Here is a 25,071-nt window from a genome sequence, read left to right as displayed (position 1 = left end):
AATTCTAAATAAATGGCGATCATTTTTGCTGGGATATTTTTTGTGAAAATGAGCAGCTTAGAGAAACAAAAAAAGAAGCTGAAGAAATCTCCCAGAAGAGAGGAAGAAAGATAACTGGAGAATCAGGCACACGTGGAAAAGAGTTCTGCAAATACAATACAATCATAAGACTGAGATTCAATTTCTCATAGGGGTATCAGTCCTTAAGGAGATTCACTGAGGATGAAATTGATCGGCATAAAATCTTCTTGCGAGACGTGCTAAGTTTATGGCACATAAAACTTTTCTCTGTTCCATAACTACAGCTTCTGAGAACAAAATGAAAAAACAAGGCTGTTACAGCTTGGGCTCCATTACAGGGGATGACACTACATCTCTGGAGCAGTGGAGCAGATGCTGTATGACTTGATTTAATTTTTCCAACACTACTGGAAATGCAGTGGAGTTTTTGTAAATCAAATTCACTGTTGCTATTTGATCAAGTCTGAGAGATTATTATGATAGTCAAATCTGGAAAGCTATGCTAATTAAATTTAAGAAACAAAAAATAATTGATCCCTGAGCATAAGCTTCTAGCTGGTTCATTGTCTGCTTACCGTTGAGACAGTTACATAAATTGAAAAGGGATAGTTTTAATCTTAGGATCCTAATAAGATCTCCCACAGAGATGGAGCAGAAAACTTCTTAGAGAGCCTTGAAATTTCCCAGAAGTTGCTCCAAGGAAATCTGAATGCACAAGGAATCTTGTTTGCAGGGCAAAACCTGAAATCCTGTATTTCATGTCCTCTGTTTAATAACTGAGAATGTAGAAGAGGTCTAGCAAGCTCCCAGTTGAGCTGAAACAATAACTTGATAGTGTAGTCTTTCATGGCTTATTAATATAAGAGGCAAGAAGAAATTGAAGAAACCAATAAAAGGATCGGATTTTTCCAGCACAGGGCGACAGGTACATGTACTTATTTATCTACTGGTTAAAATTTAAGAATCAGAGTATGTTGGTTTTATCTCATGGACATTTCTTCTTCTGGGACTGGCCTGGAGTCCTTCAGAGCCAATTAGCAATAAATTATTGTCTGACAGACTGAATGCATGTGTGGCTTTTTCTATCACAGACAGCTAAAACAATGAAAGACAAATCATCTGAAGAAAATGATAATTGCAATTTTTCTATCTGTAGGTCTGGAATCCTTCAGTAGGCATTCTTGTAGTGAAAAACATATGAAGAAATTCACAGAAAATTCATAACATTTTGATATGTTCCATAGAACTCAATGAAGTTTTACCACTGACTTGAATAGAGGCAGGATTTTCATCCCAGGAGGATAAAATTATAACTTCAGGAGCTCAGTGTTACAAGTATGTGAAACTGGTAAGTCTATAGGTGTTGTTAAAAACTGCTAAACAACATTTTTATGACTATCTGGTGCCAAGATAAATCTAATTTTACATTTGCTTTCCTCTAAACATATCTGTTGTTTCATATGTTTCAAGAGGTGCCACTCTTCTATATTGCTCTGGAGGAAAGCATTGCTAGTTCAAAATTCATTAATAATAATCAATCATTCATTTTACTGATTTTTACTAAGGAGTCATTATTCTAAGAAAAGAGTAAGAGCTTTTGCCCTAAAAAAATTCCAAATAAGTAAAAAAAAGAACGAGTTGTAGTGGATTGTTCAATGGGAATAATATGGAAGCTATTCAACCTTGATTTCCTGCGTATTGATACAAAACTCTATTGCCTGAACAATACATATGCTCATCCTGTGCTCCTGAGTTCAGTGGTTGCTGCTGATAACTATAGTCTCAAGGATGATCATGTGCCTGTATCTGCAGTTGACGATAGATACTGAGCTGGAGACAAACAGCGCTATAACCAAATGCAGGGGGCTCACATAAAAATTATTCTTGATACGTTTCTTTTTGTGAGCCCTCAGTAATGCTGGTCCATGTCAGAGATTCACAAATGGCGCAAGTAAATCACTGTTAGAAGCACCACGCGGGGAGCTTCCTAGTTCAGTGCTTTTCTTCAGACATGAAGTTACTGCTGTTTCTAGTTGATGGATATGGATCTTTGCCATGAAGGGGTCCTGCTCAAATATACCATCCACAGAATACACATTTCATTCAGTGCACAGGAATTCAGCCTTCATTTTTCTCTCCTGTGAGGATGAACTTTGTTGTCTCCAGCTCCTGGGAAAGTTCAGTTTCCCACAGTCACCAGCCTCCCTACTGCTGCTCCCCACTTTATTCTCAGGGCATGTTTGAGAAGGCTCTGATCAAAGGCTGAGAAGCAATCTCTCAGATAGCCAGGGACACTCTAAAAGGTTTTGGTTGTCAGAGAAGAGATATTAAATTAGGCAGTTGTCAACGTGGAGCCCATGCAGGCAGTGAAGCTCTGGTAATAATGTGCTCTTGCAAGCCAGAAGCCTTTTGAGCATGATAGTTAGGCTTTTAAAGATGTGTAACAGTTAAAAAGCCAGCTGGAGAGCCAAAACGTTAAGAATCTTCAGGTTTCTAACTTAGGCTGTGTTTACTGAATCACGCTGCCTTCTGAGTTATTAGTTCCTATTTCTCCTGTTACCTTATCCAATGTTCTTTAAGTATATTTTACAAGAGAATTAATTGGGTTGAATAAATTCCCTAACTTGAAAGTTAACGTGAGAATCACTCGAATAATCCGAGTGAAGAGCAGCTGCAGAAATTTGTCCAGCTGATCTGAAGAATGCTGGCTCTGCTAGACACTCAGACTCAATCAAAGGCAAAGGCAGATTGGGCCGCAACTTGTCATATTCTTCCATGGCAATGAAAGACTTGACCCTGACACTGTGGCACTTGTGATTTCCTGTTTTATTTGAAGATCTGTTGCTGTCTACTTTTAACACAGATGTACAACAAAGCAATTTCTTTAAATTTCTTACATGAAATTACCTCTGTGGAAATGAATAAAAAAAACTTCTGAAGCTTTTGAAGACTAGATGTTGATTTGGTCCAAACTGATCGTGAATTTAAAGAAGAAAAAAGATGAAGATTCAAAATTACTTGTGAATTCCTGTCATCTAGAACAAATCCCTGACTTCATTGCAAAAAAAAAAAAAAGATTTTCTCTGAAAAGATCTGAAGTACTCAGGACCCAAATGTTTGAATTGCACCATCAAGAAGTATCACTATAGCAGCAGAATTTGCAGGCCCACTTGAAAGTATTTTTGTCCAATTAGAGTCCCCGAATTACACTGTAACACAGAGATAATTTTAAAATGACAACATTCTCACTGATGCACTGCACCAAATTTTACATCTCTAATGTTAGTGATGATGCAGAAATAAAAATTCAGTAATTCTGTTTAACTCAAGTACCAAGCTTTGCGAGGCTCAGTCCAGGTGACACAAAAATCTGCAGCGAGCTGTAGCCAAAAGATATTTTGCTCCTCATATTCTAGTACATAAATTTATATTTCTCAGATACTGCATGAAAAGCTTTATTGTTGAAAGCAGACCTGCAAGTATATAGGCTATGTTAAACAGCTGGCTGGTAGAGCAGAAGGTATGTATTGCATATAAAGCGTCAGCCAGGCATGTCTGATGCAGTGCCTCACAGTGAGCCCAGCTGACAGAACACCAGTCACGTGAAAGGGTATTGCCAGCTTCAGGTAGGAAGAGCAGACAAGCACTCAGAGCAATTTAAACTCACTAAAATATAAAATTGACTTTTTTGAAGAAGAACTTCAGAGGTATTCAGTACTCTGAACTGCTGGGTAATTGAAATCGTGTTCTTTTTATATTGCGCTTAATTAGTGAAGACCTACATTTATCAGAAATAACTCAGAAGTAAGCAATCACTTATTATAAAGACAATCTCTGATGTGCCAGATGACAGTTTTTCCCCAATGAACACAATGGGAACAGCAGTAAGTCATGAGATAAATAGAAGTGTAGGGACTGAGTTCGTTATTAACTTTCAGAAAGAGGATTTTACTCTCTGCCAGCAACTGCGAGACTAATTGAAACGAGTACCTCCACTGAACACATTAAGGTCTGTAAATCTGTGACGAGTGACAACTATACACCAGGTCTGTCAAACTCTACCTCTAAATTATTTCTATTTGTATTTGAAAAGTTTTGAGTTTCTCAACTAACTCTTGAAAGAAATATAAAGTAATGTAAGCATTATTTATTGCTCAGTTTGTGAAAAGATTTTCAGAAAAGTTCCCTTCAAGTAACAGTAACTAGTAACATATGCCAGTGCTTTCAAAACATACTCACAAACTTCCACCCTTTTTTAAAAAGTGTTTTCTCACTCATCTAAAACTAAGACAATCTATCTGAAGACACAACTGGTAAACAACACTATTTAAAAAAAAAGAGAGAGGTTTGAGCTCTGAGCAGTATACACATTCTTGAGGCAGCCACCCACAAGAGAGATGTCTCTCTGAAGCTCACTGACTGATGGTGAGATGATATCTTCATTCCCATCCTAGGGCTCAGTGGAGAAGACTGAAAGGTGTATTTAAGCACTAAGCCACCTCATCTTCAAGAACAAGCTCTGAAGAAGTGATGTGAAGGGCAAAATTATTTTGCACTAGTGTCTTCTTCCCTCATACTATGTATTGTGTTTTGTTTTCTTTCCCTGATTTGAACTGCATTAATCTTGACCCCATACTAACCACAGTACAAACACCTGGATTCAGCGTAGAACGGAATGGGACTACAATGAAGACATTCTATTGTTTCTGAGAGAGGGGAAATTCATGACAAAAAAATAGCTGACCCAAGCTAAACTATTATTTCACCTTGTTTGAAAACTTCTGTTTCAGTGTTCAAGGCCATATGGGACGGGGCTTTGGGCAGCATGATCTTGTGGAAGATATTGCTGCCTAAGGAACTAGTTGGTCTTTAAGGTCCCTTCTAACCTAAACAATTCACTTTTAAGAAATAAGGAATTATGTTGCCTTTTATCCTTGTTATGGTTTTGAGAAGACAAATGCGAAGCAAGAAAAAATAGAGTGGACTTTCCAACTTTGAGTGGCTCATCATGAAGTTACTCCAAGGTTTTGGATAATCATTTTTTTCTCTCTCAGAATTCAATGCTTGTGTTCCCTGTCAGTTTTTAATACCTGACAAATATAATAAAAAGGAACACATTTCTACTAAGTAAATTCTAATCAAGTTATTGATTATCTTAGACTCTGAAAGACTGAAGTAAAAGACAGTTTTTTGGAAGATAATCGATATATCACAAAATACATGGTAGATAACCCCAAATATTAAGAAAAAAATTGCAAGGGAAAAAAATACAGTAAAATATGTTTTGATTTAGTACAACTAATTTTTCTATTCTAATCTCAACTAGTTTTTACCAAAATTGTATTTTTTATTAGCTCTCCCTACACGACAGAATGCTCTGATTATTGGGCATGTGGGCAAAACTAACTTGTTCTTACAGGCTTCTAATTTTCAGATCACTTTTGTCTTTGGAAGTGCCCAGTCCAACTTACAAGCATTGGAAAGGGAAATAAATTCAGGAAAATATCTGTATCTGGAGACTTTCAGCAGCCTGTCTAAGTGGCTTCCTTGCTATTCTTAAGGCTCTCTTAATTGTACTTCAAGGGCTCTGTCTTTGAAGAAACTAACTGTAATGAGAGCTGCTGCTGAACAGCAGCTGAATTTTTTAGATATCACAATGATCACAATGATCTAGCACAAGTTGATTCGGAGGGATTTAAATACATAATATGAACATTTATTGTAAAAGACCTGGAACTGATATTTGAAGATAAATTTGAATTTTATTTTCTTGACAGCTAACATTAATGATGATGTAAAATCCTGTATCTCTACAATTTAAAAAGCATTTTCAGTGCCAGAAAACCAACACTACAAACATTCACAAAGTTATATCAGTCAATAGCATACATTTCCACAGTAAGCATTTGTGCAGATTTTATTTATTTATGGACACATTTTTTTCACTAAGAATGTGAGAATTCACACTGTACTTGCACTGAGATTTGGAGGGAATTGGGCTGCCATATAGGACACAGAAACAGTGATTAGTTTCCAATTGTTAGCCAGTACTTTGTATTAAATTAGTCACCTATCCTGAATATGGGCAGTTCACATCACAAACTGATAGAACTGTCATCTAGTCCAATTTATAAAGAATATCCTGTACCTATTCTTAGAGTTGGGTATGTAGATGTACTTTAGATGGTTAAACCTAGAAGATAGGAATCTTCTGTTTTTATTTCCCTTCAACGGATTGGAAAATATGTCATTATACAAAACAAGTGCTTTCTCCTCATTTATATTTTCTAAGTTACTATTAGAACAATTTTCCTGAAAAGGTCAATGGGAATAGTTGTACCTTATCACACAAGCTCTTCAATGCTCTAGACAATCAACAAATAATTGTTACAAACTAAAAAATGAGCTGTCATTAAGCTTTCTCTGAGATTTACAAATGCAACAGACGGTTTTACAATGCTTCCATCAGACTGTAATTGAAATGTAAAAACATTTGAATAAATTAGCATATTTTGAGTTACGCACATAGCAGTTTTTACATGGATGGTAGTATGATGGGAGGAGTCAACCTTTGAGCGCAACATTATTAGAGCTGTTTTCTTACTGCTGCTGTTTGCCTCATTAAGAAAGCTGTCTTAGAAATCTCATTTTCTCAGTAAATTTTATAAATACAGAGCTGTCTATTCAAAGATCCTGTATGTATCCAAAGACATTTTTATGTATGCACAATTTCAATTTACACTTTCTTGGATATACAGCTAGATGAGAAAAACGTTCATTGAGAATTTTTTCACATTTCTAGTAAAGTGTAATAGCTTCCCTGCACAACATTCTACTGATTTTCTAATGAGAATAATCAAACAAAATAAAAAAAATAATTAACATTTAAGTTTAGCACAGGAGCATTCTTTGTGCAACACAAGCGTTATTTAAAATATTTTTAAAATAGAAATGTGCCATAGCTCAGGGACATTTTTAAGTCTGTGAGAGATCTATCAGTGGACAAAAGAGAAAGAAAGACCACATGTTGAGTGCATACTTGATAGTCTGTGCAATTTATTGTGAAGTACCTCTTGTACTAGGCCTGCCACAGAGACACTGGTTTGAAAGGTTAATGACTACTGCAATCACAATTTCAATTTACAAGAAATGGAATGACAGGAAGCCAAATGCAAAATGGAGAGGTCCCACTGTGATGGCAGCTGAGCAACAATTCATCAGCAAGAGTGCAAGAGCATTGTAAAGCCAGAGTGCTAAGGACAATCTTTTGAGTCTGGGGAGGGATTAGGACTTCCTTTAATCTAATTTTTCAAGGATAGCATAGATTTTAAATGGCCAAATTGACAAATACAGGTATAAGTTATCCTTTCATGCTTTTCTTTATAACAGTTGTTAGGTCATCTGAAAGTGATTATCTCACTTACTTACATTTTCTGTAGTGTACCTCTTGTATTTTAAATTGTGACCTTGATTACTACCAAACAGTCATCAAGATAGGCATTTCAATGCTCTTAGGGCCTTTTCTGCTGTTGTCCTGTACTTGCTTCCTGAAACATCAGCTATTCTACAATGCACTCTCTAAAGTATTCATATACGTATATACACACAAAGATGCTATCTGACACTTGGTGCTCCTCGTATATAAACTATTTTTTGCTAGATCAGGAATGCAATTTGCCTGTAAATCAAATTGATGAAAATTTCTTATCTTTTTATTTCTGTTTAAATAAAAAGCATAATAAATGAAACTGTGTAGATATCACCTATACTAAAGAAATACAGTATTACTTGCTTCTTTCCCATCTGAAGTCAATAACTATATGTAATTAATTTGAAACCATAAAAATAAGTTATGGGACGTAAGCTGCATGAAATTCTGGTTGCCACTGTCTCAGAACAGACTTCATAGAATTGGAAAGGATTCAGGGAAGTCAACAGGTTGCAATGAGTTGTGTACTATGAGAAATTATATTGACAAAAAAGTTTCAGTTAAGAATAGACTACTTAGGATATATGATAAAGAACTGTAAAACAATGTCTGAGAGAAGTAATGGCAATGCTCATTTTCTCATAGCAGAAATACTATAGCCATTAAGATAAAAAGAAATTGGTTTGAAATAGACGTGAATTATTTTTCAGAGAAGGCATAATTAAGATATAGAGATAAATGTGTTTAAATTACATAAAACAAAAATATGCAACTGTAACATTCAATACAGTAAATATTTCAGTAGCAGAATGCAAGGTAACAGAACAGTATGTTATCCAAATGACTACTCTAAATTTCCCCTATTCTTACATCCTTTCCTTTATATGGCTACTGTTGAAAAGAGTATGCTTAGGCAGTGGAAACTCATACTGCTTTTCTCTTATTTAATCAACTGCCTTTACTTTATCATGACTGGGATGTGTTTCCTCCTACCATGCTTGCATAATGACAGAGGCAAAAAATATGGCTGTTGGAAATACACAGGAAGCAATGTGTTATTACACACATGCAGAGCATTAAATATTATAAGATGTAGAGATAGACAAGTTCTTCAGAAAGAAATATCCATTATAAATTAATATCAGTTATTATGCATGGAGGTTTGTCCATTCTGTATCTTACTTTTCTTCTGCCAAACTACTTTCCAGCTGCATGGCCCCCAGCATATATTGATGAATGAAGCACAGAGATGAAGCACATGGGGTGAAAATATTGGCAGGATAGTATTAAACTGGATTTAAAAGAGGGTTAGTGAGAAGGGAGGTGGGCAATGGTAGACAGAATTCAACAAGCATTGTCAAGGGAGATCATTTAAGTACAGCCATGGGAGAGATTGTAGTGCTGCCCAATATCAATGTCTACTGAACCACTCAAACTGTGTTTGATAAAACCTGAACAGGTGACAGGAAAATGAACTAACTCACAGAGACAACATTCTGACACAGCTAAGACAGACTTGTCCTACTCGTTCTCTGAAGACATTAGGGAGCTGCAATCTAGCACCAAGTTTTGCAGCAGAACAAAAATAAACCAACAACAACCCAGCTCAACCAAAAGTAACCCTTCATTTCTGAAATTTGAAGCTTAGCTTAAGACTGTTGCTTTAAACTGATTTATAACAGTCATCAGCACTGGGAACGTTTTACAGCATTTTTGAACGTAATTGATAACTCTGCAATCACATTAAACACACAAAAAAAATCTGAGTTCCATGCTCATTAGCTCTAAACAGTCGAAGATATTTATGCTTGCATGTCTTGAATTACCATGCACTGATAAGGAAATGAAACACTTGAATAAAGATGTATTACCATCAAAACTCCTTTGATTAGGACACAAAAGTAGAAAAAGAGCTGGAAATCCTCTTGAAAATAATTGTAACATAGTAACTAATTAAAATACTGTATTCTATTAAATAATGTATTCTTTTCTTCCCTACACCATGTTACACAGAGAATCATCAAGGTCCTTTGTTCTAAGACTCTAAAAATAACTTTCTTAGAGAAACAGTCAGAAGGCTTATTTTATCCACTATGCTTTTACCTTTCTGCCTTAGATAATTAGGAACATTAGCTCATGACTTGCAATAGCTTGGAAATGCTATCATTAACAGGGGAATGTTCTCTAGTACCTTGAGGAAATGAAAAGCCTTTAAAAGTAATCACTGTTAATCACTAACATGCCAACATTATATACTGTCTGAAAATGGATATGATATATAGCCAGGACACATTAAGTGGCTCTACATTTTACTTCCATTGTGAGCTTTCAATAAAAATGTTGTTTTAAAATATACTTTCACACAGCTTGCTTTCACTATAAAATGCATGATATCTAAGAGTTTTGTACAATTACACTTCTTGTACAAACTATTGAAAATATTCTCCATAGTTAATCTCGCTGTGTTTTAGCATTATAATATTTGTTACATCAATTTTTTTCAGTAGTAAATGCCAAAGGCAAGAAGGCCCTTTTGTAAGAGTGGAAGAAAAACTAAACCAAAAGGCAATAAATGTAATTATCATGCAATTTACCTCCAGCTCAGCAGACTTAGCACTTGTGCAGTTGCAATATTCACATCTGAGTTCACAGGCTAATATGACAATTTGGAAGCGATTACTAATATTCAAAATTCTTAACATCAAATATAGTGTAACCCTACAAATAGCACTAACCCTAATGCAATTTTAGACAATTACTTCTTGTGATAACTACCATCAATACAATAATCCAAATCTGTCATCTAACTGACCAAATTCTTCATCATTTATTTTCCCTCCTATCATTTCATTCATCTATTCAACACAACTTTCAATCTCTCCTTGAACAGTCCTACTTTACTAAATTAAATTATTCTCTGCTTTATACTTTGTCTGCATCTTTTGGTCATTAAAATGTTCCCTTGTTGCAGACTGATTGTTTCCGCATTTTATGCATATTTACACATGTAGCATTTAACTGTGGAACCCCACAAGCTCCACAGAAAGCATTCTTATTACTACTGAGATTGCAGTAGCATGTAACATGTAAGTGGATGGTAAATTAAAAACTGAAGTACTTACATTCTTGAAACCTCTATATAAGATCTGAAGTTCCTTCTTTGTGAATTTACTCTGTGCTTCCAGCAGTTCAAGAGCTTCAGGTCTATGTCGTACTGTGGCCATTTCCATTTCATCTTCCACAGTATCTGCAAAATACAAAAGACAGAAAGGAAAAGCTCAACAAGAAATCTAGGCTGTAGAAATATTTATCCTATGCAGGAAAAAAAGAAAATTAAATGACATTATTTTAAAGAATAGCTTTTGTGACCTTAAAGACAAGCGATCTGTTTCTGTGGCTGCATAGAATGTGGAATAGCAGTGATTATCCAGAGGTCTGGATATTATTACAACATAAATATAACAATAGACTGGAAAACAGACATTCTGCAAGGACACCCATGACATATTCAGTAGGATTTTGCTATTTCTACAGCCCTCTGAGTGAAAAAAAGACCTATAAAAACTTAGTATCTCAACAATACTGGTGATATGCCCTTAATTAATTACTGGATCAGCCTGGGATTCCCAGTGTTCTCCTCTTTGCATAACTTTGCATAGTGTTTGGGAAGGGTATTCCACATTCTGCAGTAGACCCTACTTCGAGAATAGTGTAAGAAACCTTTCAGAGCAAACATGATTACTCACGGTGAGCGGCTTTAGTGGGACAACATGAAGATTTTAGCAAATTAGAATTACAATATACACCTTTATGGCTCTAATACAGCTCTAAGAGGATGAGATTTAAATGTGAGTCCAATAAAATAGCCAAAGTGATTTATAGTACAGTTTTTTCTTATTACAAGAGTACCAGGCAAACACTTGATCCGAAATTTGAATGTGTGTATCTGTTTTAAAGTATCCTAAGAGTTAAGCATACCTTATATAGCATTCTTGACAAATTTAATCAAATCACTGCTGCCTTCTGGTTGAATAGTTACACCAGCTATAGAAATGTAACTTAAGCAAAACCAAACATGCATAATTTCTTACTTCTATAACAATGAAATTAAATATTTTATTTCATCAGTGGGGGACGCTGCATTCTCAAAGTTTTATTCAGCTCAAATTTTGTAAGATCACAAACAAAACACTCCATTAAAACAACATTATGCTTACATCTTCACATATTTTTTTTCTGCTACAATGCAATAATAATAACTTTCAGTTGCTTGGGAGAAATCTGGCATCAGGAGATTACGTTCAACTAAGCAAAAAATGGACAACATTTAAATAGAATCATAAAATCACTGAATGGCTTGGTATGGTCCTTTGTCTGGAAGGGACCTTGAAGATCATCCAGTTCCAACCTCTCTGCCATGAGAGGCACTCCACTAGAACAGCTTGATTGGAGCCTATAATCAGTCTATATCAACTGTTCAATATAATTGATAACTGTTCAAAAATTGTAGAACCTCATCTTTTCTTCCTGGCAGAAAGAGGTTGTTGCTGGGACTCATCTCAGGAACCTAAGTATTAAAGAAATATTCAAAAGGTGGAAAGGAAAAAAACAGATGTTAAAAATAAAAAGTTTGTTCCACTGCTTGAGATGCTTCCAGTCAAGAACAGATGGTCCAATCCCAGAGGTGATGTAATACCAAAAGTGTATGCAGTTATTCACATTTCACTAGTGCTTTAAATGAAAGAGGAGAAAGCAGTGTCCCGCAGTAAACTCCGGGCAGGTGAATTTCCCATACAGGCATGTTGTCATAATGGTAGCGTCTAAACTACCATTAACAATGTCTTGTGAAAGAACCAAGACCAAAATTCAGATGGCAGATCAACACATCAAGGATTTAAAACTCAGATAGAGACTTTCTGACACATGGATATTTTTTCTTAGGTTATCAAGAATTTCTCTCTCTGTAACTAAATAGGAGAAATTAGTAAATAATTGTGCTTTCAGAAATGTGAATAAATGTCTGAACTGAATTTAGCAAACTACTGCTCCAGGTAAAGCTTCTGAACAGCCTTTGCTCTGTATAAGACAGCATCCACAAGCCTAAATGTTACTGGTCTGAATACAACTTAGAAATATTTATATACTTCGAAATACACAAACCCATGCACATTGGCCATGAATACAGATTCCAAAATCCATCTATATGTTGAACAGGGCCATTAATGCAATGCAACCTATTGATTTATATACATGCATGTGTTTTTTGATATATATATATATTACTATATAGAAAATACATAAATTTGGTGAGTGTGTACAATTAGGCTGACACAGATATCTTTGATAAGCCATGTTGGCACAGTAGGTTTTTTAAAGGGCAAACTGAAGTATTTTAAGATTGGCATGTGGTATGTAATGTTGAATGATGCAGGTATTAAAAGGGTACAAGTTACACAGTTTAACTCATCAGCTTACTTATACTCTTGGGATATATATATATATATTGTTTCCTCCTAATAGCACTGTTGCTCAGTACGGATGTGCTTTGGTTTCTGCTGGTTCTTTCTTACCCTAAATCCCAAGACTAGGTAGGTATAGGTGTTACCTCAAGAGCAACATGTGGGATATTTTTTTGACCAAGAAATAAGGAAGTACTTCTAACTTCAGAAAAGTAGCAAGCCACTTAATAGATGTAATTATAAGTGCAAGATAAAAGGCATGGTGTAAGATTAAAAAAAAAAAAGTGTAAGATAAAAAAATGAACACCGTTAATGCTTTATGGCTTCTCAAGTCTGACTCTTAGAACATCATTTTCTCTTGACAGTGTTCCTTGAGGACATTTATTTTATTCATTAAAGCTGTTTCTGTTAAAACTCAATGCAGAAAGATTTATTAAAATAAGAAATACAGTGCTAATCCATTTAAAATGACATGTTTGCAGATGCCATAATGTTAAATTCAATCACTGAACCAGACTGCAAATTCACAGAGCACTTTGCATTTCATAACTCTTCTGAAAGACATGTTAGCTTTGTCTGGCTCTTTACGTCGGCTTTTGCCAATTCATTATTTATAAGTGTAAGCATTACAGACAATGTCTGTAGGAGGAACCAGACATTATATTTAATCTGACAGAAGATATTTTCCAAATCAGTGTCACCCACAGTCTTATCTGTGAATGTCCATTGTGTACTGGCTTACGGGCAAGCTAAAACGTATTTCTCTTTCATTTTCATTTGTAGGTTGTTTCAGATGACTCAGACACAATCAATATTTTTGTGACAAATTCCAATGTAAGTGCTATTGGCAAAAAATCCACACTTTACATTGTCATTATGATGTTCGATGATAGCTTTGAAGGATCAATATCTGAATTCATAAGAACATTTCAGTTCTCACCTTTAATAAAAAAATTTCTGTCATGTGGCAGTGCAATTTCTTTTAACAGTTATCAAAGGATAATTAAGTTGTTCCACAGTTCAGAATCTGTCTTCACAATGTTTGGAAAGTCTAGCAAAGTTCCTGAGCTACATTTTAATTCTCCATGAGAACATCCAGGGTTTGTTTTGCAAGGTTACTGAAGCTTTTCCATCATGCCTTTAGGGAATTTCATCATCTGTATTCGTTATAAAGTAACTGTAATAGCATCATATAGATATGCAGCAGGAATTTTCTCAGCTGTAAGTCTGCACTAGTTGCTTACATTTAACGTAAAAGGAGAGTGAACTTAACAAATATTGTTGAAATGTCACTTTTCTTTTATATATCATCAGTTACATGGACTTTAAATGGGCTATTACTTAGAGAGACCTCAACTTACATGGAAAAGAGGTCTCTATTTGTGAATCATCTGACTACCTAGAGAGATATTTACAAGCTCTTCTAGAAGGAAATAAATAAATGTAATAAATGTAAGGCCAGATATACGGACCAGAGAATGTGATGCTGAGTACAGTGTCTGGTACATCCTTCGCGATGAATATTTCTGCAGTGTTTAATATTTTTGGTAAAAGTCTAGAAGACTACAGTATGATGGCAATGTTAGTTCTCTGTTAATGAAAAGATTCAGTGTAACAGTCTTAACATACTCCTTTTCTGTAGCATCTTATAGATACAAGAAGTCCAAAAATAAAATTACTGAGCTAATAATATGCCAATCATACTGATTAAAATACACACTCATAAGTCACTTGCTCTCAATTTTTTTTTTCCAAACATTTATGGCTACCATTAGCCAGGGAAGAAAAAAAAACCACACAAACATGCAATTAAAATCTGTGAAAATACTTCTATTTCTGTAGAGAAGTTTTGTAATTACTATGGCATTAATGAAAAATTAATCACTTCAGGTCTTTAGTTTCTTCAGCCTAAAAAAGTTAAGACCTCTTTTTTTTTTGTATTTTTCACAAAGTGCTAATATACATCAGTTGAAAAAGAGGAGCAAGTTCATATTCACTTTTTAATGTATTAAATAAGTAATCACACTGATGTCATTAATGAGTATCTTTCTTCCAGATAAATAGTAGAGACAGCTTTGAATTCCTTTTACGACAGGAACTATGCTTTGAACCTTTCATTATACATTTAATAACAAAATGGTAAAATCAATGCAAAAAAAAAAAAAAAAACCAACAACAACAAACGGACATATTCCTTAAATTATGACAAAATAAAATATAGGGCATATCTGTAAAAACTGTGCATATGCAATTGGCTGGCCAAATCCCAAATTCTATCTTCCTTACTTATTTAATAATTGCATGCAAATATACTAATCCAAAATGAATCTGGAGTCTGGACTTAATAGGCTAAAATACACAAATAAGAAAATACACTCTGAGATGTACTGTTGAATGGGAAGATTGACATAAGTCTTTATCATTATTATTCAAATAAAATTTTTCTGCACATATTTACAGCAGTTAAGCACACAATTGCAAATTCAAGGATTGCAGTTTTTCAACAAAATACTTGTTTTAAACCTATTCCTATTATATTTTCTAAGGAATTAACATTATGCAGTGGTCGTTCTAGGTAGTGCTAACTTCAACTCCTCCTACAAGAAGAATGTTCTTTCTTTCATGTCAAAACAAATCAAATAGCACATTGTGTCAAAGTATGAGAATAACAATGTACATCTACAATTTAATATAATATTTTAATTTAATGTAATATTCTCATTTAAAACAATATCTCGAGGAAAATATTTATCTTTTCCTTTTACTACTTGTTTCTCAAATATGAAATATCTAATGCAGATAAAAAAGGCATGTTATGCACAGTCAGAGAATTTGAGACATTTAAAATATTTTCATGTTCCCTGTACAGAAAAGAATGTTGCATAGAGATTTGCAAGGGATAAGTATGTGCCCCTTTCCAAACATCAGACAAAGGAACAAAACCTTCCATATCTTTTTTAGTCTAGGACTATTATTAATCAGGTCGTGCAGGTGACAGCATCTTCTACTTAAGCTGTCACTACAGTGACTTCCCTTTTTAAGCTACTATGTTTTCCAGTGAAACACATCAGCTGAAATCACAATGAAAATGTCAGTGTGCAACCAAATCCTTAGTACTTCTCATCTTTGAGATCTGAAATAGTTAGAAAGGAACACAGTCTTCTCCATGGAGGCATACGAAATACAGTAAAATGGGGTACCAGAAAGAAATCCTATGTTCATACCATTGAAATCTTAGCACTTAATGTGGGGCCCATGTTCACAGCCTAGTGGTCTTGAGTCCCAATGGACACTGGGAATCTGCTCTTGGAGCCACTTCTTATCTTTTACTGACCAGTATGCTTTACTAAGAGGAGGATACAGGAAGCACAGGGACCATTCAGCATCTAATTTTAGCTGCTGAGTGCAAAGAATGAAGTCAGATTAATCTAAATTTAATTCTGTCCACAGGGATATTTAATATCAGCTATAGTAGCCAAAAAGGTATAGGAATGTACTAGTGTTATTGCTATAATTTGTCCCTATCTAGGTACATATGGATAGATTGATCTGTTTGTCTGTCTTTTCCTTTTTAACAACCTCTGAAAGGATAGTATTTCCTCACAGCATAGGATCAAGATTCTGAAGGAAATGTCATTGTAGTTGTCCTTAACATCTACATTCATACAGTATATTTTCAATCTCTCTTTTTTTTTTACCCTGATATACATCAGGCTTCATTTCCTATCCAGTTTGATGCTACATAATAAAAACTTGCAGGGCCAAGCCTTTCCCATAAACCAGCACTGCTGGTACTATCCTTTGTGTTGGACAGCATGAACACAAACACAGGCACATGTGTACAAAAAAACTACCAATTTGCAAATACAGTGAGAACAAGCATTTGATTTCACCACTGAACCACTTTCCAGCTAGCCTGTGGAGTGTAAGTATCAACCCAGAATCTCCTGCAGAGCAGGCTCTGGCACTGGTATCTTGCCATCATGCTCTGCATGATGTTAGCAGCCCACAGATCTGTTCATCACTCCCTTCTAAACATCAATAGATCATACAATTACTTCAGCAGATAGCTTCTCTTTTGAACAAGCAGTTAATGAAAGTATAAATTTTGTTGCATGCAACCTAAAAAAAAATCAAAATCAAAATCAAATGAAAAATAAAACTTGCTTTGAGTAACAGGAGATGTCGTTTTGGCAGCCGAGCAGGGCAAGAGCTTCATAAGTCGCTCTTTAATACTGCGTTTGGCACTGTTCTGAGCGTAGAGGAAACCTAAAAAATACATTATCAGGACTGTTAACATAGGTTTGAGAACAATTTCTGTACATGCTGCAGTTAATCATTATAGCAGAATCCTAATGGAGAACGGCCAAACTGACAGCAGCCATCCCAAATTGCAAAAGGCAACCCAGAGTTTTGATCAGGACAACAAAATCATTTTGTCTTATCTTTCCAACAAAGGGGATGTTTTGTATGTGTGCACCCCTGAAAAAGTTCTTACAACCTGCTTAAGTTCGTATAACCCACTTTACAACTTCCAACAAATGCATCAGGTTATGTATTTGAAACAGCACAAAGTAGGTGTGTTTCTGAAGATTTAACGCTAGAGTATTTTTAATTTTTATAGAAGATTTTTAATTATACTTAATTACTAATTTTACTTTAACTTCAATGTGGAAAAATGTACACAAAAAAAACACCCCACAAACAAAACGTCAAATATATCTTTTGTTGTCCTTTCTGGCGATCTTCTACTTCCAGGATTGAGTTTTTCTATATCATACACTCAGCAAGTAAGATAACCAACCTGGCACTTTTGCCTTTTCTGAATATTAAATTATCAACCACAACCAACAACCAGTCTGCCTTTTCTTTAAAGCGAATATATATATATATATAGTTATAAGTATTATTTACATTTCCATCAATACTGACACAGCTGAATAGCCAATGTTCATGTGTCATAAAGCAGCTAAACAGAATTATCCTTATTTACTGCAAAGGAAAATGTCAGCGTAAAAGCCCGCGACATCTGACTGATTAACCATTTTATACAAAATGGGTGATACAAGCAAACATCTCCTAGATGAATATTTGCTGCACATGACTGACTTAACATCTGTACAACAGTTTACCAAATGATTAATGTTCCCGAGAAATGTAAAGCTCAGTTTGGACTTGCTATATAACTTCTGAACTTTTTCACACTACTTTGTAGTTACACAGGTCCACACAACCTAGGTAATTACAGAAGAGGTACACAATGCCTTGCAGAACCCAAAGGATTGTGTTATTTTCAAAGGTTTTAAAGCTTGTTTTGAAGCTCATTCCCTTGATTAAGCAAAATATCCACCACAAGAAAGTATGTTGCAGTCTGGGTTGTGTTCATATAGTAAGAGATTCTTATCACTGGTCTTCAAAATATATTTTCATGACAAGGTGGATAGCCTGAGGCAGCAATGCACTGATCATGATGGGCTTCCTTCAAACTGCTATAGAATAGAATAATAGCATTTCATAGCCAGAAAAGTGATCTTCAGAAACTGATTTTTTCCAAACTCATCTTCATTTCTTTTGTTAATGATTTGTCAACTAGAGATTTCACAGCAGTTCACCCAGTCAGTCACAAAATCCCCTGTGCTGTGTTAGACTTCTGTATATTCAGGTTAGCTAACTAGGGCTCCTTGCTCTTCAATTTGATAATTTGTTCCTCTGCAATCACAGTTAAACCCCGAGACACGCTTTACCCTGGAATTCACAATGGGTATGGCCTAAAATTCATCTCCGAACCACACCAGCTGGAATTGTATTTTTTTGTCCCAAGAGGTGCTCACACTTCACACAAACTGCTGTAACTAGAGCATGGCCTACACACTTTCACATCTAGACAACTGCTGTACTAATCTACGTGCTGAATATAGATAGATTTTAGGCATATGAGACAAACTTTTAAGAGTGCCTGCTATTTAGTGTGGTTTATATCTGGAATGACAATGAATACATAAAGCAATTGCTTAAACCTTTGATTTACAGAGATTTAAACTGGAGAACTGTTAATCCACACCCGTATAAATCAAAGTATAATATGTGTAGTTTATAGTACAATATATGTATATTAGGATATAAAAAATTACAGTGCATGCATTGTAAGTTATGAGTGATTTATAAATTACCATACATTCATAATCTACTATATCTAAACCTAGACTAGACCTACCTTAACTCTTTACACATTTATTCAGACATACGATCTCTGCCTTCATATTGTATACTCCCCTGCTGTTACAGAAACAGGTCAAACTGTACTCAGCAAAATATATCAAGCTGAGAGATGTTTGCGGGAGTTTTCAGAGGCAAAATATCTTTCTAAATGCACTTGTTTTCACTGCAAATGTTCTGCAGCCAGCATGAAAGCACGGGTGGGTAGCCACTCTTTGTTGGTAGAGACTTCTGCTCAACAGAAGAGCCTTCTGGCTTGCATTCCCTCTATTTATACAAGACAGACTGTTGCTACAACAAATTCCCTCTATTAAAAAAGCTCTCTTCTGCCTTTCCTCCCACCTCATTGTTGACTTTCTGTAATGGGATTTGTGTGTTAAACTTCAACCTAGAATGCTCATCTGAGTACTTTTCTCTTTCATTTATTTGGCAAAGCCAGAAGATAAGCTTACAGTGAAGTCTTCCTCTACCTTTTACTCAGCAGTATTTACAGTCCACTGGCCACATCCAATATCTCAGCAGTACAGCTAAGCTCCCAGCTTGCTGGAATCTGCATTTTTTCACTTGTGGTCTTTAAAGTCTTCCCAAGAACGTGGGAAAATGGCTATATTGTATTTTAGTTCTGAATGCAATGCTTTTGGAAGAGGTCTGAAACATGTCCTGAAAGCCAAGCTCACATTTTCCTGCATCTAAAATTTTGGTAGGAGATGACAAAGATTCTGGAAACAAAAATTCTAAAATAAATAAATAAAACAACAAACAATAAGAAGAAAAGCATGAAGTGTTTTCTTGGCATACTGATTTGCACTCAATTTCAGCTGTATGGTCAATTTTCTCCCAGGATCTTAAGAGCTGTCAGCCGCACTGAGCTGCTAACGTTTTGGCACAGATGAAAGAGCACAGGAGACAAAATAAGTAGTTTTTCATACTAACACAAGACTTGTGGAAGAGAGCCAAATCAGAATGTGTTCTTTCTACACAGTGAGTCTGGGAATGAAACAAAATGATGTACAACAGAAACAGTTGTAAGTCTCAGTTTTTGGAAACAACTGATGTGGAACTGTCTGAGTTATCATTAAGCTACCCTATGGATCCTCAACACTTTTAGCCAAGCTGGGAAAGCTTTCTTGCCAATCTCATTTCTACACAGAGATATAATTTTAGTGACTCATCCTGTTCTGCCCCATCTGTTTTTCATTCCAAAATACATCTGTCAGCTTCGCAGACTACATAGCCCTACAAACCACATCAGATCTACAGGGAGGATCCATCAAGGTGCTGAGCAGAAAAAATGTATGGCAGCATTTTAAGGATTATCTTGAAACAACTCGAGGAGTGAGATTGTGGTCCTTCTGTCTCAGTTCCCTTGTACACATTGTTTTTTATCACACTTCCAGAGGAAAGCTCAGATTAGAAGCTAGCAGCCACACTTCTCTACCAACCAGTTAGAGGTCAGAATCAATCTGGAATTCTGGAGACCAATAGTACTTAACATGAATTGTAAATGAAGGGTAGAAACAAAGTGATTTTATATAAAATAATAATTACAAAATAGAATACATTGGGCATTTGTGGGGTTGGAGGTATGGAGAAGGATGAAAGAAGAGACAAAAAAGTTGATATACCTGGAGAGAAGGACAGAGATGTGTCAAAGCATAGCGAATTTAAAATAGAGAAATGATTGCCCTTTCTTCCTTGTAGTATTTGTTAAATTTCCCAAATATAGCTTTATTATTCAGACAACACCTCCACAGGATAACTATGCAGCTTTTCAAAATGAAAAACATCTTAAGTTATAAATAGTTTCTACACATAATGCAAACATTATCTAATACCACTGTAATCATTTCCAGGGGCTCAAATGCAAATGCAAATAATAATAAAAATAAAAACAAAATAAAATAAAAAAGAAGCTGATTCCTCAATTCAGAGCTGGAAAATATATAATAGATTTACAAAATCCATTCATACACTTAGTACTACTTAATATATTTGTATGTGCACTTCCAGAGCATATGTAAAACTAAGGCGTTCTCCTATGACAGGAAAAATGTCATATGAGTTCACTTGCTTTCTTCAGAAAAATCTCACTTGAAATGGTCCATGTGAGCATATGAGAAGATGCACAATTAACTAGATTTAACTGCTACTCTGAGCTATGCAGTTTCCTTTTATTTTTTTCACTCCTTTTTTTTTTTTTAATCTTCCATATGGGAAGAGCACAGAAGATGATTTTAATTAACTGTACTACACACAAATTACCACACAACAAATTATATCAGCATAAAGAAGGTTATCATTTAGGGGTCTAGGAAAGAACCTGATAAGGAAGAAGAGGTTTCTAAGTTAGAGAATCACTAGGTGAAAGGAAAAAAAATACTTGAATAAGAGTTCAGAAAGTGATATAGAGAAATTTAAATTAAAAAATTAAAATTGAAAAACAGTTAAGCACAATAGCTTTGTAGGCTCTTTTACTGTTCTGAGCAGTAAAACAGTTGTACAATATTATTGATAAAATTCCTAATTTAGTATTGTTCAAGGAGATTTTAGAACTGAAATAAAATTGCTGAATGACAGAGATTAACTGCCAACAGCTTTTTAATGCAGCATTTTCTGAAAGACTGTTAAAATTTGATATATACATAAGAATCTAAGGAGCTATTTTTTATTCTTCATTGGGCTTTGATTCAAACATTTTTGTATAGCTTTTATGGAGTGACAACTTCTCTCAAAGAAACAAACAATGAATATAAACTCAAGGCCAAAGAAAATCTGCAAGTAATTCAAGAATGCTTTAAACTCAGGAAGAGCACTCCACACTTAGGAAAAGTCATATTGGCTATGTCTATTCACAGTCAATATGGTGCAGCAGAAATAGATTGGCAGATGAAATCAGTGATGCTGAAAGAACCTTAAACTATAGAGAAAAATCTAATTTGTGCTAGAAATCTCACAGACGGCTTCTGGAGACAAAGTCCGGAGAGAAAATGAATATTATTACAGCTTAAGCAAGGTGGACACTACAGCAGGAGCGAAATAGGCCTTAGCACTGAGTAGCAGCTACTTATAACATCCCTTAAACAACTGCACTGTACTTTAGAGAGAATAGTGTTTTCATATTTTACAGAAAAGTTAGGAAAGACTAGAAACAGTCATTTTTAATGAATAATTTCTAGTGTATGTCATAGTCTGCACAATATTATTCGATTAGTTTACATGGAAACAATTAACCTGCAGTGCTAAAGGCTATGATTGTAATGTGTTGTGTTTTTTTTTAATGCTTTGTATGAATTTAGTTCTTATAAAAGATGTCTCACCAAGAGCTCAGAGAACTTTCACAAAACAATGAAATGAAACCAGTGCACACTTTTTCAGTTCTCCTGACCTAGCCCCAGAGAGTCAGCTCTAACCTAGATCATTCAAATGGAGTTCACTTCCAAGACCACTGTCAAAGTCAACTTCAGGACAGAAGAACCTGGATCTTAAGTATATTCTAGATTGGAATGCAAATTTTGGTGCTTTGAGGTTGCGGTGACAACTACACCACACCTTGTTACATAAGTCATCAAATCCCTAGTAAACACTGATGGTTTTCAGTTGTTGTTGCCTAAACTGCCAGTCTTGAGATAAAATGCTTTGTGAGTAATTGAACTGTATCCTATTACTGTAAAAAATTACATTTTTGAACAAGATAGAAAAGGAAAACTACAAAGTAATGAAGAATACACTTTTTCTATTGGAAAGAGATTTTAAGAAACCAAAAGTCATATCATTCACTGTATACTTCATGAAAAGATGTTATAAAATAGAGCTAGAAGAGAACCAATCCTTCTCATTCATAGATACATTAGGCTGGAAAGGACCTACAAGATCATCTAGTCCAACCATCCTCCTATCACCATCCCTACCCACTAAACTACTAAATCAAATCCCTTAGCACCTCATCTAAACGCTTCTTGAACAGCGCTAGGGATGGTGCCTCAACCACCTCCCTAGGCAGGCCATTCCAGTGCCTGACCACTCTTGCAGAGAAAAAAAATTTTCCTCAAATCTAATCTAAATCTTCCCTAGCGCAACTTGTGGCCATTCTCTCTCGTCCTGTAATTATTTATCTGGGAGAAGAGGCCCACCCCCTCCTCACCACAACCCCCCTTCAGGAAGTGGTAGAGTACAATAAGGTCTCCTCTGAGCCTCCTCTTCTCCAGACTGAACAATCCCAGCTCCCTCAGCCGCTCCTCATAAGACTTGTGCTCCAGACCCCTCACCAGTTTTGTTGCCCTTCTCTGAACATGTTCCAGGGCCTCAATGTCTTCCTTGTAGTGAGGGGGAAGCTCATTTCACAGCACTTTCCTGCTAATCTTAGCAAAAGAAAGAAATTGAGGTACTGCACATTACTATTTTGAGATTAGAAATTGCTTTTCCTGTAAGCTTTGTACATGAATTTGGAAGGCATTTAAACTGTTTCAACTGGAAGCTATAAAGTATAGCAAAAACATGAGATTATTAATGAGCAACAGCCTGCAAAATTATTAGATGGTCATACACTGTCATAATAAATAACTGTCATGCAATATCTATGAGAAAATATTCCAATAATCTATTTCTGCTGTTTTTTTTTTTTAATTACAATTCAAAAGGTTGGCAAATTCACATAGCGATAGCAGGACAATTACAGGAAAGTCCTTACCATTTTGCTATGAAAAAGTCCTAATAAAATTAGTTGCTTTGGACAAAGATGTGAAATATGATTTAAAAAGTAACTTTGACACCAGATTGCATGAAAACATTTGAAAAAAAAATGTTCAACTGATCATCAGCTTTCTATCCTGATGTTTTGCTAACCTTCTCAAAGGACTCAAGGGAGCAGTAACACTGAAATATAAAAGAAAGGTCACTCACTGTGTAAGTGTTTAAACCTTTATTTTTGGATGGCTTTTTAAAAGTGCTTTTCACTATGAACTAATACTTGCTCACATGGGCACACACAAACTCAGACCACAACATTCTGATACTGATTACAAGTCTTCCTTGTGGCAATTCAGGCTGCAAGGTAACAGAAAGAAACTGCTGCCAAAGGTGAAGGTATTTGATTACATCCTCCTGCTTTTGCACCTCTCACTGCCTACAAGACTTCTCAGCTTTTAGTGCTCAATTTCTCTTTTTCCAGTTGCTTCTATTCCACCTTATAACCTTCTTATTATAGTTCACTCTTGTGCAATATTTCCTGCAGTCCATTCAAAATCTGCTGCAAATTGTTTCAAACCTTCCCTCCTTGTCTTTAAGTGTATTACTTGGACAAATGTAGTGCTTCCTGCTTCGCAGTCTTTATGAACGTCTCTCATGTCCCTCCAGCACCAATGCTCCCTTCCTCCCTTGGGAAAAGTCTGTAGTTACTTTAACATAGCACTGATGTCTTCCTTTGTTCCCTTTTAGATCACCTGTTTCTCTCAATTTCTAGGTAGGAATTTCACTCTTTCTACTCATACCACTGCATGCACAAGGTAAGGAGAACTGTCCACATGTTTTTTAACCATACCTAAAAACTCTTTTATTCATGGCATTAGATTGAATTAGTACTTAGAAACATGTAGAGCTGTAACCATGAATAAAGTCATTTAAGATGTGCTGTTTTGTATCATTTGTCTTTTAATTCTGCTTTTATTGTTGCCTTCTCATCTAACTGGTTGCTTAGGACAAAGACATTAATCTACACTCTCACAATAACTACTACAATAAATCCAAGATAGACCTGATCCTTAGGTAACATTATTATACAGAAGTGTATAAATTAAAAAATGAAACAAATCACCTCAAAACCAGTATTAGATAAAAACATTAGTTCAAATACTGAAAAGGAATAAGTGCTTGATTTCAACTTCATTGACAGAGCCTTGTAATGCTCTGCCATGGGCAACATGGAACAAACTTCTTTTCAGCCTGAAGGAG

At 35.3% G+C, this 25,071-nt stretch overlaps 1 protein-coding gene across 5 annotated transcripts in view; it reads right to left on the bottom strand.

The window, feature by feature from the left end:
* The window catches only part of KCNIP4 (potassium voltage-gated channel interacting protein 4), a 346,284-nt gene that overhangs the window by 29,909 nt on the left and 291,304 nt on the right, over positions 1-25,071 (bottom strand). For 4 of the 5 annotated variants that reach the window (XM_065735726.1, XM_065735725.1, XM_065735724.1 and 1 more), the window contains exon 2: positions 10,573-10,697. In XM_065735726.1, the coding sequence (XP_065591798.1) occupies positions 10,573-10,680 (108 nt within the window). In that variant the 5' untranslated portion in view covers positions 10,681-10,697. Of the gene's footprint in view, positions 1-10,572; positions 10,698-17,076; positions 17,179-25,071 lie in introns of all 5 variants that reach the window. The other variant, XM_065735728.1, reaches the window with a different exon arrangement.

This window comes from Cyrtonyx montezumae, unplaced genomic scaffold (genome assembly GCF_038088225.1).
Source record: "Cyrtonyx montezumae isolate F1298 unplaced genomic scaffold, pur_monq_1.0 scaffold_2, whole genome shotgun sequence".
NCBI lineage: Eukaryota > Metazoa > Chordata > Aves > Galliformes > Odontophoridae > Cyrtonyx > Cyrtonyx montezumae.
The sequence above is the reverse complement of the archived record's forward strand: the minus strand, read 5'-3'. Positions and strand labels throughout refer to the sequence as shown.